Source organism: Rutilus rutilus (genome assembly GCF_951802725.1).
Source record: "Rutilus rutilus genome assembly, chromosome: 23".
Classification (NCBI taxonomy): Eukaryota; Metazoa; Chordata; class Actinopteri; order Cypriniformes; family Leuciscidae; genus Rutilus; species Rutilus rutilus.
Window position 1 is genome coordinate 18328432 of NC_140233.1, and position 19712 is coordinate 18348143.

General features: G+C 39.1%; 1 protein-coding gene across 1 annotated transcript in view; it reads left to right on the forward strand.

Annotated features, from left to right (window-relative positions):
- tln2b (talin 2b) overlaps positions 1 to 19712 on the forward strand; it is an 84368-nt gene that overhangs the window by 48699 nt on the left and 15957 nt on the right. The window contains exons 29-43 of the mRNA XM_084397570.1: positions 1666 to 1805; positions 3785 to 3878; positions 4432 to 4521; positions 4607 to 4729; positions 5137 to 5280; positions 5355 to 5516; positions 5711 to 5851; positions 7185 to 7366; positions 8745 to 8877; positions 10347 to 10448; positions 11307 to 11477; positions 11619 to 11765; positions 14316 to 14417; positions 14506 to 14625; positions 16201 to 16347. Of these exons, the coding sequence (XP_084253696.1) occupies positions 1666 to 1805; positions 3785 to 3878; positions 4432 to 4521; positions 4607 to 4729; positions 5137 to 5280; positions 5355 to 5516; positions 5711 to 5851; positions 7185 to 7366; positions 8745 to 8877; positions 10347 to 10448; positions 11307 to 11477; positions 11619 to 11765; positions 14316 to 14417; positions 14506 to 14625; positions 16201 to 16347 (1998 nt within the window). The remainder of the gene's footprint in view (positions 1 to 1665; positions 1806 to 3784; positions 3879 to 4431; positions 4522 to 4606; positions 4730 to 5136; positions 5281 to 5354; positions 5517 to 5710; positions 5852 to 7184; positions 7367 to 8744; positions 8878 to 10346; positions 10449 to 11306; positions 11478 to 11618; positions 11766 to 14315; positions 14418 to 14505; positions 14626 to 16200; positions 16348 to 19712) is intronic.

The window sequence follows — 19712 nt, forward strand, 5'->3', positions numbered from 1 at the left end:
TGAGGCGCATGGTGTGTAAAAGTCAGCAATGCTCTTCTGATTCCACAGCTGAAGAGTACCAATCTTCCACTGGCATTAATATCAGCACAATAACTGTGCGGCGGGAGCTTTATGGATTAGGTTTCCATGGACGAGCAGCTGCATGCAAGCCTCACATCACCAAGTACAATGCCAAGTGGATGGAGAGGTATAAAGCACATCACCATTGGACTCTGGAGCAGTGGAAACATGTTCTGTGGAGTGAAGAATCACACTCCTCTGTTTGGCAGTCTGATGGGCGAACGTTTCCTGCCTGACTGCATTGTGCCAACTGTAAAGATTGATAGAGGAGGAGTTATAGTATGGGGCTTTTTTCAGGGGTTGGACTAGGCTCCTTACTTTAAGTGAAGGGAATTATGAATGCTTCAGCAAATCATTTTGGACAATGCTATGTTTCCAACTTTTTTTTTTGAAGGACCTTTTCTATTCCAGCATGACTGTGCCCCAGTGGACAAAGCAAGGTCCATAAAGACCCATTTGGATGAGTTTGGTGTGGAAGAACTTGACTGGCTTGCACAGAGTTCAACCCCTTCGAAAACCTTTGGGATGCGAGATTGCGAGCCAGGCCTTCTTGTTCAACATCAATGCCTGACCTCATAAATGCTCTATGTGATGAATGGGCAAAAAATTCCCACAGAAAGCCTTCCCAGAAGAGTGGAAGCCAAAGTGGGAATCAACTCCATATTAGAATTTGATGTTATGACAGTCCCTGTTGGTGTAATGGTCAGGTGTCCCAACACTTTTGTCCATGTAGTGTATGTTAAAAACTAACTTTTTATATGCATTTTGATTCATTTGTTAATTAGCGCCTCTAATCCGAATCACTCAGGCACATAATTGTCCCAGAGAGCATGAAGACGCTCCACCCTAATGAAATCTTTGATGATGTTCTGGTTCTGCATGTTTTGTTGATTAATTTGAAGAGACGCACCAGCACAAGGGCTTGATGGAGCGTGACATGCACATTAAAGGAAGACTGAGGGATAGTGAGGGACACAGAGGTCTGGAAGGACAGGCCAGAAGCCATCAGGATATCTGTGAGACTAGTGCCCATCTAAATAACAAGTAAACAGCCACAGTTTGCTATTTTAGGGCAAAATTACTAAAGCATACCAATTCTGCTCGTGAATATTAATTATGTGCCGGTATCATGTAATTAATGTTCAGTAGGTTCACATGCTTTGTTGAAAGGCAAATGATGACAAATAGGCGCTAGCCATAGTATATTTCCCATTAACTGTCTTTTTCGGTCTGTTCCTCACACATAAACGCGTGAAATATGGCACATAAATACAGTAAGTCATTTGGACCACATTTATGATACTTTTATGGTGCTTTTACATCCTTTTTAAGGCTTGAAAGCTTCGATTCCCAATTATAACTGCATAGAAAAGTTACAGGTACTTTTTAAAAGTATCTCCTTTTTTGTTTCTAAGAAGAAAGAAAGTCATGTGGGTTTCAAAACGAAGTGATAGTAGTATTATTTTTGGGTGAACTATCCCTTAAATTTTTTTTAAGCCATAAAATATAACCTCTTTTCAAAGAACTGCACATTTTTCTGCTGAATAAAGTTGAAAATCATGATGGTTTGACTGTAGGCTGAGCTGCCATCTTCTGTCTCCACAGTCCACAGATGACCAGATCCAGGTGATTGGCAACCTGAAGAACATCTCCATGGCATCCAGCAAGCTGCTGTTGGCCGCCAAGTCCCTCTCCGTTGATCCAGGGGCGGCAAATGCCAAGAATCTCCTCGCAGCTGCAGCACGGTAGGAATGAGCTTCATTCGGTGGCCTGGAGAGAGTTTACTGATCATTAGCCAGTCAACCTGAGGGCCGGCCAGCGGCAAGTAATGAGCTATTCAGCTGAATGCTTTCACAAAATTAGAAACTTTGTGTATGAGTGAATAAGAACGTACCTACTTAACCATATTTTTGGATCAAATTTGTACCCACACGTCAGCTAAATCTGACAAAACTTCTTTTGGGGGGCATTTTCGTTAGTGAAAACTGTTTAAATATAAAGTAAAGTTTTGTTTTATTGTGAAAATGCAGAAAGATTTCTGTTAGGGTTAGGGTGTGGATTAGGGTTAGGTGTGTGCGTGTGTGTTTGTTAGTGTGTGTGTTTGTTTTTTTCGGTAAGTGAAAGTTTTCCTTTTTAGTGTGCTTGTTAATTTTTGTGTGTGAATGCTTGTCTTTGTGTGTTTGTTATTGTATGTTTGTGTTTGTTAGTGTTTACGTTTTGTTTGTTATTGTGTATGTTTGTTAGTGTGTGTTTTGTTTGTTATTGTGTGCGAGTATGTTTGTGTTTGTTACTGTTTAAGTTTTGTTTGTTATTGTATGTATGTTTGTGTTTGTTACTGTTTGAGTTATGCGTTTCTTAATGTTTGAGTTTTTTATTGTGTGAGTTTGTGTTTGTTACTGTTTGAGTTTTGTTTGTTATTGTGTGATTATGTTTGCGTTTGTTACTGTTTGAGTTTTGTTTGTTGTGTGTGTTTGTGCTTGTTAGTGTGAGTTTTGTTCGTTATTGGTAGTGCTTGAGTTTTGTTTTGTGTGTATGTTTGTGTTTGTTAGTGTGTATGTGTGAGTTGTATTTGTTACTGTATGTTTTGTGTTTAATGTTTGTTTTTATTGTGTGATTTATGTTTGTGTTTGTTACTGTTTAAGTTTTGTTGTTTGTGTTTGTTAATGTGAGTTTTGTTTGATATTGTGCGAGTATTTTTGTGTGGGAGTTTGGTTTGTTATTGTGTATGTTTAGTGTGTGTTTTGTTTGTTAGTGCTCGAGTTTTGTTATTGTGTATGTTTGTTAGTGTGTGAGTTTTGTTTATTGTAGGCTATGTTTTGTGTTTCTTAATGTTTGTTTTTTAATGTGTGATTATGTTTGTTTGTTACGGTTTAAGTGTGTGTGTTTGTTAGTGTGTGTGAGTTTTATTTGTTATTGTATGTTTTGTGTTTCTTAATGTGTTTTTTTAATGTGTGATTTTGTGTGTGTGTGTTTGTTAGTGTGTGTGAGTTTTATTTGTTATTGTATGTTTTGTGTTTCTTAATTTTTGTTTTTTAATGTGTGATTATGTTTGTGTTTGTGTTTGTTACGGTTTAAGTTTGTTTGTGTGTGTGTGTGTGTGTGTGTGTGTGTGTGTGTGTGTGTGTGTGTGTGTGTGTGTGTGTGTGTGTGTGTTCCAACCAACAGCCCCCACACAGAATTTTAAAAGATGTAATAAATAATGTCATAATAAAAATCCAATAATGGAGAATGGTTTTGGGTTTGAGTTTAGGAGCATGATTAAGTGATAGAAATTTTATATATAGCTCAATATGAAAACAATAGAAGTCAGTGGAAATACCTATCATGATGAAAAACAATTTGTGTGTGTGTGTGTGTGTGTGTGTGTGTTTGTGTGTGTGTGAGCTGCAGAATCCTCTCAGGTGCCTAGGGAAGGCAGCAGCTCCTGAGGGTTTTGGGCTAGATTGATTTCTCTTTCCTTAATGAGGGACAGAAGAGACTGACTTGACACACAGACACAACAGCATACACCCACTCACATCTAGACTCATATGAGTGTAACAAAACTTGTCATGATTGTCATGTTTTGTCGTGATTCTAATTTGTAAGACATCAATGTTAGTGCCTCCTTTCTTTATTTAGAAGGGGCTGAAAGCTCAATGAGTCTCGAAATAGAGATTCGAGACCCTTTTTTTGTGTTTTGTGTCAATCTGACTGTGATTTTCTTCTGTGTTTTGTGTTTCAGAGCGGTTACAGAAAGCATTAATCAGCTCATCACAATTTGTACCCAGCAGGCACCAGGACAAAAAGAGTGTGATAATGCTCTACGAGAACTTGAGGTACTTGAACAAACACTCACTTAGTCTCTCAAAATAGTTTATATTTGAGATGTTTATTTGTGAAATGATAATGATAATGTACTTCTATAAAAGCAGAGAATATATATATATATATATAGTTATATATATATATATATATAGTTATAGTTATAGTTATAGTTATAGTTATTTATTGAAAAAAAAATTGCATATACTTTCAAAAGCAGCCAGTATGAGCTGTGTGTGATGAGATGGGGTTAGATCTTCTATGGTGGTCTTATTTATATACAAGCAACATTAGATCACATTTGGCCTTATTTATCACAGATTAAAAACAGCCGTTTGTGTGATGCCTCTGTGAAACGTTCAGATCTGCCGGCCACAGGTCAATTGTGTATTAAATAAGAGCCAATAATTATGATTGGGGTCTGTGAACAATTTTACTTCAAATCTTATATGTGTCTCCAATAATCATTTTGAAATGGGGTGTTTTCGAAAAAACAAAATCTCACAGAATATTAACCTCTCCCTCTCCCTCTCTCTCTCTCTCTCTCTCTCTCCCACGAACATACAGGCCGTGCGAGGAATGCTGGACAATCCCAATGAGCCAGTCAGTGATCTCTCTTATTTTGACTGCATTGAGAGCGTTATGGAGAATTCCAAGGTAAAGAATCCGTCACAACATTCCAAAATTCTCCAAAGATCTTTTTCATTCCAAATGTTAACACATCTCTCCGTCTATTGAACAGGTTCTCGGGGAGTCCATGGCTGGAATCTCACAGCACTGTAAGACGGGAAACGTGCCAGCGTTTGGGGATTGCGTAGGTGTGGCGTCCAAAGCGTTGTGTGGGTTGACCGAGGCGGCGGGCCAGGTGAGCTTTTGATTTGGTAGTGTCTGATCATTCTCCCAGTATGCACTTCCAACATTGTGCTATTATTGCGCTATTACAAATTCAATAGTTAAGCATTACCAGCATCATTTGATGTTATCAACAACATGAAAAGGCATTTGCTGCACATTTAGCTTCTGTAAATGGAAATTTCTGAGTGAAACTGAAAATTCAGTGGGAAATAATCTAGGGTGGGCTTAATTTAATCCATCAAGACTTGATTGGATCTTGAAAACTAAGATTTGCTGCTATCGGTTAACTTTTTTGCTGTCCACACTGCATTGGTTTTGTCAGCAGAGTTGTTTCAAAGGTGGAAAATAAAGTTGAATTTTGATGTAAGGTTATAAAAACTCAATACACTCTTTGTGCCTTACTTTATTTTTCTTCAGGCCTCCTATTTGGTAGGAGTCTCAGACCCCAACAGCCAGTCAGGTCACCAGGGATTGGTCGATCCCATCCAGTTTGCCAGAGCCAATCAGGCGATTCAGATGGCCTGCCAGAATCTGGTGGACCCGGCCAGCAGCCCCTCCCAGGTCACTGTTTGGCTCTTTAGTATTAAGTTTTGTTTTTTTTGGCTTGCATTCTCATCCGTTTTTTGTTTGTGTAGGTTCTGTCAGCGGCTACCATTGTTGCAAAGCACACCTCTGCCCTTTGCAACGCCTGTCGTCTGGCGTCTTCCAAAACAGCCAATCCTGTAGCCCGGAGACATTTCGTACAGTCAGCCAAAGAGGTCGCCAATACAACTGCTAACCTTGTCAAAACTATAAAGGTACGGCCTGTGATTAATTACCCAAAGATCATTTGGTAACAAAGTAATATAGATTTGTTTGAATTTTCTGCATTAGCATGAAGACATACGCTTGCCTGACCGTTTGCAAACTTATAACCATCAATAAGGCTGTGTTTATTTGTATGGGTTGAAGTGTTTTAGCAGATGTGATCTGCTTCTGCATTGTTTCTCAGGCCTTAGACGGGGATTTCTCAGATGAGAACCGCGAGAGGTGCCGAGTGGCCACGAACCCGCTGATAGAAGCTGTGGATAATCTCTCCACCTTTGCCTCCAACCCTGAGTTTGCCAGCATTCCTGCACAGATAAGCCATGAGGTGATGAAATACTGAATACCACAATATTTCATGTATTATTTTGTGTGTGTGCGTGCCTGGGTACTCATTTCACAGAATGGTTTGTGCCAAATTTCGACTCTTGAACCAAATCAGGAGGACAGACAAATCTAAAAACACCAAGATGCTCTGTTACGGTTTGTCTGGTTTTGTTCATTCATTCCAGACCGACTGTCAGTCTCTGCATTAGTGGTGGACACTTTTCACTGACTCTTTCTGCAGGTTACAACCAAATTGTTCACAAACACTGATTCATTAATGAACAAAACAAGTGTCTGTCGTTATGAGTGAGTCATTATTCTTCCAATTAGTTCTACTAACAAGTGACTGGCCATTTCTCAATATGCGATCTTGCGTCCTTGTGTTCTCGCACCAAGTCATCATCAACCGTCAAAGTCCGGTTCCAGTAATCAAGAATGCAAGTACAGAGGACGCATGAAAGTACCCAGATGTGTTTTTGATATCAAGGATTCATCAAATGCAGACGTAAGAGAATCGAACCATTAGAAATACCAGAAGACGAAAAATATTTTAGTATTATGAATAAATGAAAAGAATATTATATATTATATTTTTGTGGAATTTTACAAATGGATTATATTACATTGTAAACTGAATTGTATTTCTTTCCTATCCCTATTGGTTTTGTACATTCAGGAACAAAACAAGTGCCTGTTTTTATGAGGGAGTCATTGAATCATTTACTCAACCAATTTGTTTAAAAACACTGATTCATTTAAGTCAAGTCAAGTCATCCTCATTTATATAGCGCTTTTAACAATGGAGATTGTTTCAAAGCAGCTTTACAGAGATAAACGTATAATTTATGGTAACAGAGATTGTTTTGGCTTTATAGCGGTTCTTTAATGAAGTAATTTTTCAGCTAAAGTTATTTTTGATTGATTCGCTTCCGTCGCAACGATCATTTGTTATTAAATTAGGGGCCGCTAAGACGACACCATTCTCTCTACACAGACTTTAAACGCGAACCTGTGAGAAACGCTGATGGCGTTCACATGCGCATTTAGGAACAAAACAAGTGACTCTTTATGAGTGAGTCATTGAATAGTGTACTCAACCAATTAGTTCATAACACTGATTCATTCAGGAATGAAGCAAGTGACTGTCTTTATGAATGAGTTACAGAATCATTCACTTTTTTAAATTTTGTTCAAAAATGTTTATTCATTCAGTGAATATTATATTCACATTTTTTTGTTGTTGACATTTTCCCTTTATATATGTTGCACACATTTTTATGGGATTTTAAAAACGAATGGATTGTAAACTGAATTGTATTTCTTTCTAATTTTAGGGTTCAGCTTCCCAGGAGCCGATCCATCGCTCGGCTCGTTCAATGCTGGACAGCTCCACCCACTTATTAGAGACGGCCCGCTCACTTATCATTAATCCCAAAGATCCTCCCACCTGGTCCATCTTGGCAGGCCATTCCCGGACCGTGTCGGACTCCATCAAGAGCCTCATCACGTCCATCAGGTCTGTATCACGCAAATAAAGACCTGATTCAGCAGTTGAGAAAGATATGTGTAAAGCGTGCGGCGGCCTCAGTCTCCATCAGCTGTTAAATAATAATAATGTGGGTAAAAGATGAGGTATAATTTCAACTTCTTTATTAAATACCTCAAGCACAAGTTATTAACAGTAGCAGCTGTTCACACACGCTCAAATCTGTCTGTTCCTCTCATTACAGCTCCAGGGGGAAGTAATATTACCAACAACCAATGAAATAAAAAAAAAACAGAGAGTGTGTTATAAACAAAACAATATAGAATAATTAGTTGATATATTAAACTGAAAGATAAAAATAATAAAATAGCAATTAAGCAAATCAAATAATGTATAAATACACAAAATGGTCACATCAATTAACACATCAATTTCACCTCTGTGTTATATTTACATTTATATTTATTTATTCATTGGTGAGTGTTTCCTATTATGGATCATATTTTGTTTATGCCTACTTAAAAACCTAGTTCTTATTAGACATACTCTACTGTTCAAAAGTTTAGGGTCAGTAAGATGTAAAATATATATTATTGATTTATTTATTATTATTTATTTCTTTTTAATTGATCAAAAGTGACCATAATGTTGCTAAATATTTCTATTTAAAAAATAATACTGTTTTTTTTTTTTTTTCTATTCATCAAAGAAACCTTTAAAAGTCTTGGTTTCTACAAAAAAATAAGCAGCTGTTTCCAACATTGTTAAAAATAAGAAGTAAAATAATGCAAAAAAATACGTTTTAATTCAGTTAACAGTGACCATAAGAAAAGAGCTTAAATATAATAACAGTCTAACCGAAAAAGGTTAGAAATCGATGATTGAATCAGCTGTAAAAATCTTTTATCACTAAAAAAACGACTTTTCTTTTTCTAAAAGCCAACATTAAGTGTTTTGAAGGATTTTCTATCAAATAAAAGCTGAATATCAGAGTGTGTCTGATGTCGCTGAGTTGTATTTTGTGGTAAGTGACTCTTACTGGGTTTCTCTCTCCACTGAGAGTGTCCCGGGTGATTGATGTAGCTCTTCTGCTCCGAGTGCGTACATACGATCTGATCTGAGATCAGCGACAGTGAAGGACCTCGACTGTAACACTCTCTGCAGGAGCGGGAACAGTGGCTGGGCTCGCTGCCCACCTGGCTGCCCTCCACACACTGTCCTCCCAGATCAACCAATCACAGCTGGAGCTCAGCCAGCTCTGTGTGTGTATGAGCAAAATCGCCCACGTCTGCGCTGACTCTCCTGTTTTATGATGCTGTAATGTACAATATCCGCATTTAGTTGAGAAACCTAATTCAATTAAGCTGAAAAATACCCCATAGCAACCTGGTCTCCTCTGTTGTCATAGGGACAAGGCCCCTGGGCAGCGGGAGTGTGACCAGTCCATCGACAGCATTAACAAGAGCATCAGGGACATTGAGCAGGTGTCCCTCGTCGCCGTGGGTCAGAGTCTGCCCCGCAGAGACGACATCTCCCTCGAGGTAAACCAATAAAACGCCTGCCGTCACTGTATAGTAGCGTTATGTTTCAATGTTGCTCTGGTACAGTGTTCATTTCTGAGGAGGATTAGGAATGATGCTTAAAGGGATAGTTCACTTCAAAATGAAATGACTCACCCTCAAGTTGTTTCAAACCTGTATGAACCAGACAGTTGATGGACCCCATTGACTACAATAGTAGGGAAAAAAAACTATGGAAGTCAATGGGGTTCATCAACTGTCTGGTTACCGACATTCTTCAAAATATCTTCTTTTGTGTTCAACAGAAGAAAGAAACTCATATAGGTTTGGAACAATAAGAGGGTGAGTAAATGATGACAACATCTTCATTTTTAAGTGAACTATTCCTTTAAAAATATTAATAAAAATAAAATGAATTATCAGTGTATTTATTTACAAATAAAAATGTAAGTAAATACATTTATTTTCAATTTAACTAACAAATAGACATTTAAATCAATTTATTTCATGTTGTTTAAAAGTATAGTAACTTCGTATAGTAACAATGTTATTTGGTGAAGTAACATTATTAATATTAATAATGTTTACTTTTTATAAATAATTTAAATACCATTTTTATAAATGCTATAAATGCCTTTTTTTATCCAATTAAAAAATAATTAAGACCCCCCCCCCCCCCATTATTTTATTTCATTTAAGTATTATTTTATTGTTATACCGAATTACATTTTTAAACATGAATTAAATAAACTATTTTTATTTGTGAATTTAAGAAGTTATTTCTTTACTTACATTTTTGATTAATGAATAAATCAATAGTTGATTCATTTTAGTTTTACACACCCGCTAGTCTAATGATTCTCTCTCTCTCTCTCTCTCTCTCTCTCTCTCTATATATATATATATATATATATATATATATATCAGCTTCAGTGTTATTTAATGTTATATATATACTATTATAGTATTAATATTTTGAATTAGCTTTTATTTTTACATTATCAGTTTTCATTTTAATTTAAGTTTTAGTAGTTGTGTAATATGCTTTTGTCATTTGTATTAGTTAAAAAAAAAAATTTGTATATATATATTTCGATTTAGTTTGTATCATTATTATATTTATATAATAATGCAGTAGTAGAGCCACGGCATCAAGGTCCCGCCCACACTCCCGCAATCTATCATGACATTACACCCCATTTTTATAGCTTCAAATAACTAACTAAAACAAACGTATTGGAAAAATGAACACTTTAACATATGTCTATGTGATAAGAACTACCAAAAATGACAGAAACGATCTTTGAATACAAAATTATTTGTAGTGTAATTGGATATTTTAGTTTGGCTCGCGTCCCATTCGATTACATGGAGAGGGCGGGGTTTAAGATCAATACTGCAGCAAGCCACCAGGGGGCGATCGAAACGTTTTGGCTTGACATTTCAGGACTTGGTTTGTGCTAATGCTAATGTGAGACTGCTTCCATTAGGCTTTACAGGAGCAGCTGACCTCTGCCGTGCAGGAGATCGGACACCTCATTGACCCCATCTCCACTGCAGCGCGAGGGGAAGCAGCTCAGCTCGGACACAAGGTAACAGGGACATGGATCTCAATAGTGGAACCACAAATAATGTCACCACTGCAGCGAATCCATGGCTGCGTCCGAAAGCTTAGGCAGCTGACTTGTTTCCTCAGGCATTGACTCTTCAGGCAATGAGCTTTGGTGAAAACTTAGCAAATATTTAATTACTACACTAGTAATTTCTCACTATAAATGACATCAGAAGTGGAAAACGTTGGTCAAAAATGTATGTTAACGCACAAACTGACCACCAACCGCAACTTTCAGACGCCATCTTTGTTTTATCCCAACTGTCACGGAATGGAACGCACAGGATTGTGGGATATCGAAAGCAGCGAAGGATACATCTATGCTGCCTTCAAAAGTCGATCAGATCTCAGGAGACAGGAAGTGAAGCTAACATCGGATCCGAACATGCCTTGATGCCTTCCTACCATGGAATGCAGCATTTTTTAAGCTTTCGGACGCAGCCCGTGATTTTCCCCGAAGGCTTAATGTGATTTACACAAGTACGAAATGTTCCTGGATCAACAACCTCGTCTTTCTTCATGCTTCCATATAACATGTCTTTTTTGTGTGTGTAAATCACATACTTGAATCTCAAGAATAAACATCATGAATTGATTACAGTATGACAGCATATCTAAATCTAAAAAAAGCCTGGTTGAATTAAATCCGGCTCTGTTTGTTTGGACCAATATTGATGCCGCCTGTCTAAAGTGTTTATCAGCTTGTCAATCACTTAAATAACTGAAAAATAAAGAAATTGTATCAGTTCCCTCTAAATATCACTCTTGCCTGAAATATACACAAGAAACTGTATGTTTGCATGCCAGATATTCTTAACCCGTCTGTTTTTCCCCTCAGGTGACTCAGTTAGCGAGCTACTTTGAGCCAGTGATTGTGGCGTCAGTGGGACTGGCGTCGAAACATGCCGACCACCAGCAGCAGATGAACATACTAGATCAAACCAAAACCCTGTTTGAGTCGGCTCTGCAGATGCTCTACGCTGCCAAAGAGGGCGGAGGAAACCGTAAGGTACGACGCTTGGAAATAACAACACACGGGGATTAACATCTGCAAATTTGCAACTTGTTGCATCCAATGGCACATTAACAGAGCTTCTGGTTTGTGTATAGTTGTGAAGTGGTGCTAATGGGTCTATACTGGCCATTGCAGGCGACCCACACCCATGATGCCATAGCCGAAGCGGCCCAGCTGATGAAGGAGGCAGTCGATGACATCATGGTGACCTTAAACGAGGCCGCCAGTGAGGGGGGGATGGTGGGCGGCATGGTGGAGTCCATCGCTGAGTCCATCGGGCGGGTTAGTGACTAATGATAACTAGCGGAAAATCTTTTTTTTTCCAAAGCCTTTGCTAATATCAACAAATCAAAGGGAGCGAATGAGCTGTGTGAAAGTTGAATTTTTTATATTTCAGTGGTTATGTGCAAATGCGGGTGAGATTTGAGAGTAAATAACATTTTCTGTATGTCACAAAAGTATGTAAATACTGTGTATTTATATATACACTCACCTAAAGGATTATTAGGAACACCATACTAATACTGTGTTTGACCCCCTTTCGCCTTCAGAACTGCCTTAATTCTACGTGGCATTGATTCAACAAGGTGCTGAAAGCATTCTTTAGAAATGTTGGCCCATATTGATAGGATAGCATCTTGCAGTTGATGGAGATTTGTGGGATGCACATCCAGGGCACAAAGCTCCCGTTCCACCACATCCCAAAGATGCTCTATTGGGTTGAGATCTGGTGACTGTGGGGGCCATTTTAGTACAGTGAACTCATTGTCATATTCAAGAAACCAATTTGAAATGATTCGAGCTTTGTGACATGGTGCATTATCCTGCTGGAAGTAGCCATCAGAGGATGGGTACATGGTGGTCATAAAGGGATGGACATGGTCAGAAACAATGCTCAGGTAGGCCGTGGCATTTAAACGATGCCCAATTGGCACTAAGGGGCCAAAAGTGTGCCAAGAAAACATCCCCCACACCATTACACCACCACCACCAGCCTGCACAGTGGTAACAAGGCATGATGGATCCATGTTCTCATTCTGTTTACGCCAAATTCTGACTCTACCATCTGAATGTCTCAACAGAAATCGAGACTCATCAGACCAGGCAACATTTTTCCAGTCTTCAACTGTCCAATTTTGGTGAGCTTGTGCAAATTGTAGCCTCTTTTTCCTATTTGTAGTGGAAATGAGTGGTACCCGGTGGGGTCTTCTGCTGTTGTAGCCCATCCGCCTCAAGGTTGTGCGTGTTGTGGCTTCACAAATACTTTGCTGCATACCTCGGTTGTAACGAGTGGTTATTTCAGGGCCCGTCCACACGGAGACGCGTTTCGCTGTATACGTATACATTTTTTATCGTATTGGCGTTTCGTCCATACGGATCCGGCGTTTTGGGAGACTGAAACCGCTATTTTTTTAAACCGGGTCCCAAAGTGGATAAATCTGAAAACGACACCCTTGCGGTTTCGTGTGTACAGCCAATCCGTATATTTTGTGAAACGATGATGTCATCACATCACGTGTCGTCTGTGTCACGAGTAACAGCAACAACAATAAAGGCGGACTTATATGATCGTATTCGTGCTGCAGCAGCTACTAAGCCTACTAGCTTTATTACAGCAAAATCTATTGCTTCTCTGCAACTGTGGTGAGCAAAAAGCGATAATCTTTGTCTTCTTCTTCTTGGTTCGTATACAGCGCGCAAGGTTATGCGCATGCTCAAAGTCTTCTTCTCCGTGTATAGTGTATCTCTGTGGCAGAATTACAGCGCCCCATACTGGTCTGGCATATATGCTACACCGTTTTCAGTCGGTTTCAGTGGTTTCGTGTGTACGCAGATATTTCTTGAGACGCCGCCGTGTTTACGGAATTTTTTTTTTAGAACGAGAAAAAAAAAATATCGGATCGGGAACGCACAGTCTTCGTGTGGACGTGGCCTCAGTCAAAGTTGCTCTTCTATCAGCTTGAATCAGTCGGCCCATTCTCCTCTGACCTCTAGCATCAACAAGGCATTTTCGCCCACAGGACTGCCGCATACTGGATGTTTTTCCCTTTTCACACCATTCTTTGTAAACCCTAGAAATGGTTGTGCGTGAAAATCCCAGTAACTGAGCAGATTGTGAAATACTCAGACCGGCCCGTCTGGCACCAACAACCATGCCACGCTCAAAATTGCTTAAATCTACTTTCTTTCCCATTCTGACATTCAGTTTGGAGTTCAGGAGATTGTCTTAACCAGGACCACACCCCTAAATGCATTGAAGCAACTGCCATGTGATTGGTTGATTAGATAATTGCATTAATGAGAAATTGAACAGGTGTTCCTAATAATCCTTTAGGTGAGTGTATATACTTTTGTGACGTACAACATTTTGACAGAAAATGAATGACCAATCAGATTCAAAAACTGCAAAAATATATATATATATCTATCTGTGTTGGTCAAAAACTTATTTTATTATTCATATATAGTTATATATTTTCATATATATATACAGTATACTCTTTTCTCTTTTTTTCTCTTGAGTGCTTTCTCATCAAAGCCATCTCTGTCTGGCTCTCTCATATGTAAATGTGTCACAGATACAACAGCTGTCTCTGTATGTCATCATTAGACTGAATTGGCAGAACATCTCCATTTATCATCTCTGCACGTATGCAGTCTTTCATTATACTGTCGTGATTCACAATGGCAGTCAATTGAATATCTGCACCCTGATCATTTTCTGTGGGAACGATCACAACATCATGCACATGAACCACGTGAAGACTGTAATTTGTATTAGGACTGGATCCAGCATTACGTCACTGTTATCTGGGTCTCTTTATTTCACAGATGGATGAAGGAACTCCGCCGGAGCCTGACGGCACTTTTGTGGATTACCAGACCACCATGGTGAAGTTTTCAAAAGCCATCGCCATTACTGCGCAGGAAATGGTGAGGACGCTCGCTCGCTCAAAATGCTTCCACGTCCTCTCACACACCACTGTGCTAATATCACCTGTGTTCTGTTATGTGACCCTAGATGACGAAGTCAGTGACCTGTCCGGAGGAGCTGGGTGGACTGGCGTCTCAGGTGACGGTGGATTACAGCCAGCTGGCACTACAAGGCCGTCTGGCAGCTGCCACTGCCGAGCCAGAGGAGGTGAGGATCTCTCCAGCATGTGCGTCTAACCAGTGATCTGAGAAATGCTCATTTACACACTCGATAATAGACACACAGATGGCCTAAACCTCACGCAAACTCCAGATTTAAAGGAACACATCACCTCAAACTGAAACAGAATTAGCTCAGCTGAGCTTGTACAGTTTTCTTGTTTGTGTAGAACACAGAAATAGATGTTTAGAAATCTAGAATGTTCTTTTCCATACAATGAAAGTCCCACTGAACTTGAAAAATGACACAAAAAACACCCTAAAATGTCACAAATGTCCATATGACATGTCCATATGATATGTATTGATATATGATAATGTATTATATATTTTTATTTATGTATTTTATGATATACAGAAAATCCAGGGGAAAAAATATTTATATATATTAATAATATATATTAGTGTTGTCAATCAATAAAAATAAAAAAATGTCTGTAATTAATCGTGATTAATCACACCTGAAATGAAAGGTTGTAATATATTTGTATATTGTAAAAATGTCACAGTTAATCTCCAAATTAATGTGGAAACAACTTAAAGACAGATATTTTAAATATTTCATCTACCTGGTTGGAAATATACAGAAATTGAATAAAGATATTCATATAAGAAATAAACACTTCACCGTCTTCACTGCATAAATGATCAATTTGATAGAGATTAGTCCTTATTAAAGCCACTAAAGTTACTAAGTCAAGAGCAGTGCGTAAAAAAAAAGGATGATATGTTAAAAAAATTGCATGCATTAACGCATTAATTATGACAGGCCTAATATATATATATATATATATATATATATATATAATCAGAACAGTCATTATTTACTGAAAACCAAATCTGTATTTGCATATCTTAACCATTTAAACACACAAAACTTTTTCAAACCATCTTATTGACACTATATTCTAAGTTTTCTAAAGCCATTTGATCAATTTGTGTGAGGAATAGATTGAAAATTGTGTCTTTATTGACTGAAAATCTTTATTTATGAAAATGATTTTCTCTTAAATCTGGTTATTAAATCATAACCACTTAAGTATAATAAAAATAAACTCATTCACACCATGCAATTTAGTGCAAACACATTAGCCTTGGTCATGCATGTATAGCAAACCTTATACTTCCACTTTGCGTGTTGTTAAGCCTGTGAACAATGGTGTAATTTCACACCTTACAGCCAACTTATTTCACACCTTTGCTCTATCCACATTTGAAAAAAGGAACCCGACACGAGTACACGGTAGTCACCGGCTCTCTCTTCGCTAGCACTTTTACATAAGTGGCCGCTGCCGTTACCATAGAAACCGCGCACCCCCTCAAGCCTTAAAAGCCCATTGTGATATTCATAATGAAGAGCCGCCCACCCGTGTATCTGTGTGTCAGGTAATGAACATACAGTGCTGTCGGGCCCCCTCAAAGGCCGTCACAATCACTTCTTAATTATTGGATAGAGCTTTGTTGAACAGAAGCCGTGGCTTTTAAAGCAGTCGCCGAGGATGAATATATTCAGATTTAGACCCAGAACTCTTTCTTAAACTCGTGATCTTTGCTGTATTTGCAGGTGGGATCTCAGATCAAGACTCGGGTGCAGGAGTTGGGTCACGGCTGCATCTACCTGGTGCAGAAGGCCGGAGCCCTGCAGATGAGCCCGACGGACAGTTTCTCCAAGAGAGAGCTGATCGAATACGCACGTGACGTCACTGAAAAGGTAGGCTTGCTTGCTAGAGTGGGAGGCCGTTACTTCTGTGCGGTTTTCTGCGTTACTTTGTTCCGTTTTAATTACATTTTTACATATTTACAAACTTTTATGTCATATGCGATTAATCGCAATTAATCAATTGGACAGCACATTTTTATCAAGGTATTAAAAAGAATCACAAACGAATTTCTGAAATCAAAGGTTCATGGTGCTTGTATTTAAAGTCTCTTTCTGCTCTATAATGCTGATTTATTTCATATGCTATGTTTGCTAAGGCTAAAACCCCCATAAACTTACATTAAAGGAGACACTAGTCATATCTAGAGACCAGAATAGTATGCTTAGCAATGCCCTAGCAACCACCCACAACACCCTAGCTATGACATAGCTACAGTATGTCCTTGCTTCCCTCCAATACACCCTGGCAACCCCATAGCTACACACTGACAACCACCCACAACATGTTAGCAATAGCACTGCAACGCCTTTGCTACCCCCATAACACACTAGTAATAGCATAAGCACGACACCCTAGCAACCACATAGCAACATCCTGTTGACTACCCACTGCATCCTAGTAATACCCACAACACACTAGTAATAGCATAACCACGACACCCTAGCAACCACATAGCAACATCCTGTTGACTACCCACTGCATCCTAGTAATACCCACAACACACTAGTAATAGCATAACCACGACACCCTAGCAACCACATAGCAACATCCTGTTGACTACCCACTGCATCCTAGTAATACCCACAACACACTAGTAATAGCATAAACAAGACACCCTAGCAACCACATAGCAACACAATGGCAACCACCCACAACACCCTAGCAATAGCACTGCAATGCCTTTGCTACCCCACAACACACTAGTAATAGCATAACCAAGACACCCTAGCAACCACATAGCAACACAATGGCAACCACCCACAACACCCTAGCAATCACATAGCAACACCCTGTTGACTACCCACTGCACCCTAGCAAACCACATAGAAACACACTAGCAACCACCTACAACACCCTTGTAATCGCTAACTCACGACACCCTAGCAACCACATAGCACCATAATGGCAACCACCCATAACACCCTAGCGATATCATAGCAACATCCGTGCAACCACTCACAACATACCAGCAACAGCATGGCACTGTCCTTGCTACTATCCACAGCACACTAGCAATCACATAGCAACTCCCTGTCAACCACCTACAACACCCTAGCAACCACATAGCAACTCCCTGTCAACCACCTACGACACCCTAGCAACCACATAGCAACACACTGGCAACCACCCACAACGCCCTAGCAAATGGCATAGCCACACTGGCAACCACATTAGAATCATGGTTGCAACATTTGCAATGAAATGAAACGAATGGATTTTCAGTATTTCATCATATTATATGGATTATAAATTCTTTCACAAAACTGATGTGAACCTGACGACATAGCAAACATTTTCCTGGGTATTCTAGCATGCAGTGACATCAAACAGTTCTGTTAATATTTACGAGTTTAATGTCAGTGGTAGACCTAACATTGTCTAGATGGGCTTGAGCATATACAAATAAAATAGTACGCAACATTGTGGTCAGAATGATTTTCCAGTCGTAATAATAGGCACAATGAGAGTCGACTGCCGGTTTTCTGTGACTACACTTTTCATTCTTTGTGTTCCAACTGTTTTTATGCCATTTTTTGGAATTAATGCAGGAAGCCCCCACTGCTTTTCTTGTGAGGTTGTGTATAGTAGAGTACATCCAATCACTGTGTCATATTTGTCTTTGCTTACACCTCAGTAGCTGGAGTTTGTTCGGCCCCTACTGTGATGGTGCTGTGAGTGACCCCTCGCTGCTTTAAATGAGCTCTGTTTAAATGTGTCCGAGACCCCCACTAGCCCGATTCAATTCAAACCCCAGCTCTGCCTGGAATCATTTCTGTATTAAACGTGAATAGGGATGGTTGCATTTGAATGCCTCCCTTATGGCTTTTCATCTACTCGTGAAGACAACTCCATCTCTCTCTGTCGGCCTCTTCTCTCTTTCTCAGTGTTAGTATAATGGTCTCGCTTTAATGGACTTGTCCATCTATCTTTCAGCTGCTTGTCAGAGCCCATCTCTCAGCATTTGTCTTTTTCTGATGTTAGCGATGGTAGAAGCAGTTATGTTTATACAGATCCAGGATCAGTTTTGCATTGCTTTCATCGTAGCTTGTAAGAACATTATTATTAGGGGTTCAAGCATGAAATGCTGAAACCCTATTGTAATTGTAAGGATTTGTAAAACGCATCGTGCAGGCCAAACCGTAAGGCCTAGAGACTTGAAACCTGGCCAGATGGTAGGCCTCAATTTGGGGACAACCTATCAGAGTATGACCCCGATTGGCCCATAGGTGGCGCTACAGCGACCAAAAGTACAAAAGCGCTCATAACTCTTAGACCGTATGGCTCAAGGCGGACAAAATGGCTATCTCCAATTTGGATTTAGGCAGGAAAAATGTTCTGCTATGTCGAATTTTGTCCAAAACCTACTTTTGCGAACTAGTCCCTGTTTTTCGCCCGATCGGAACCAGACCAGTCTAGAACAATTCTCTGGACTCTCTAGATCAATAGTTATCGAAAAAAAGTTGAACTTTTGCATTTGGGTGGCTGTAACAGGGTCATTTAGAAAAGGGCCGTGCCAAAATACACTCAAAATCCTATAAATCCTAAAGGAAAACTCAGAACTTCACAAAAATTGGTGAGCATATGTGACATAACATCATTAACAAGCATGCAAACATTTTTGGAGATCGGACCATAGCTGGCGCTATAACTGTTAAAAAGCTTTAAAACCACATATTTCCGTTGGTAAATTGCCTGTATTGGCTGTAAATGGACTTTTCCATCTATTATTTCAGTGGTTAAAAGCTTGCTAAATAAAACTTAATGTCTTAAATGCTTATGTGCTTAAAGGCCTTAACCCCGATAAATGCTGCTTGCAGCTTTAATATTATATTTAGAGCTGTCAAAATTAACACGTTAACGCATGCAATATATATTTTTTTTTTTTCAGTTTAACGCATTTAATATATTTAATGCAATTAACGCAGCAAATCCTTTTTTTCCAATCGTCCTTTGGCCAAGGTTACGTTATATGATCACGCTCTTATTCATGCAAATGCTTTTAAACCATTCAAGCGCGATAAGAGAACGCGCACACACACACACACACACACTCACACTCGTGCGAACAGAAAGCTCCTTCAGACAGCACTTGAAAGGACAAAATCACACAAAAATATACGAAAATGCCCGTTTTGTCGAGTATCCTTGTAAGCACAGTGTTAAATGAGTTAAATGAAGTGTTAAATGAATGTAG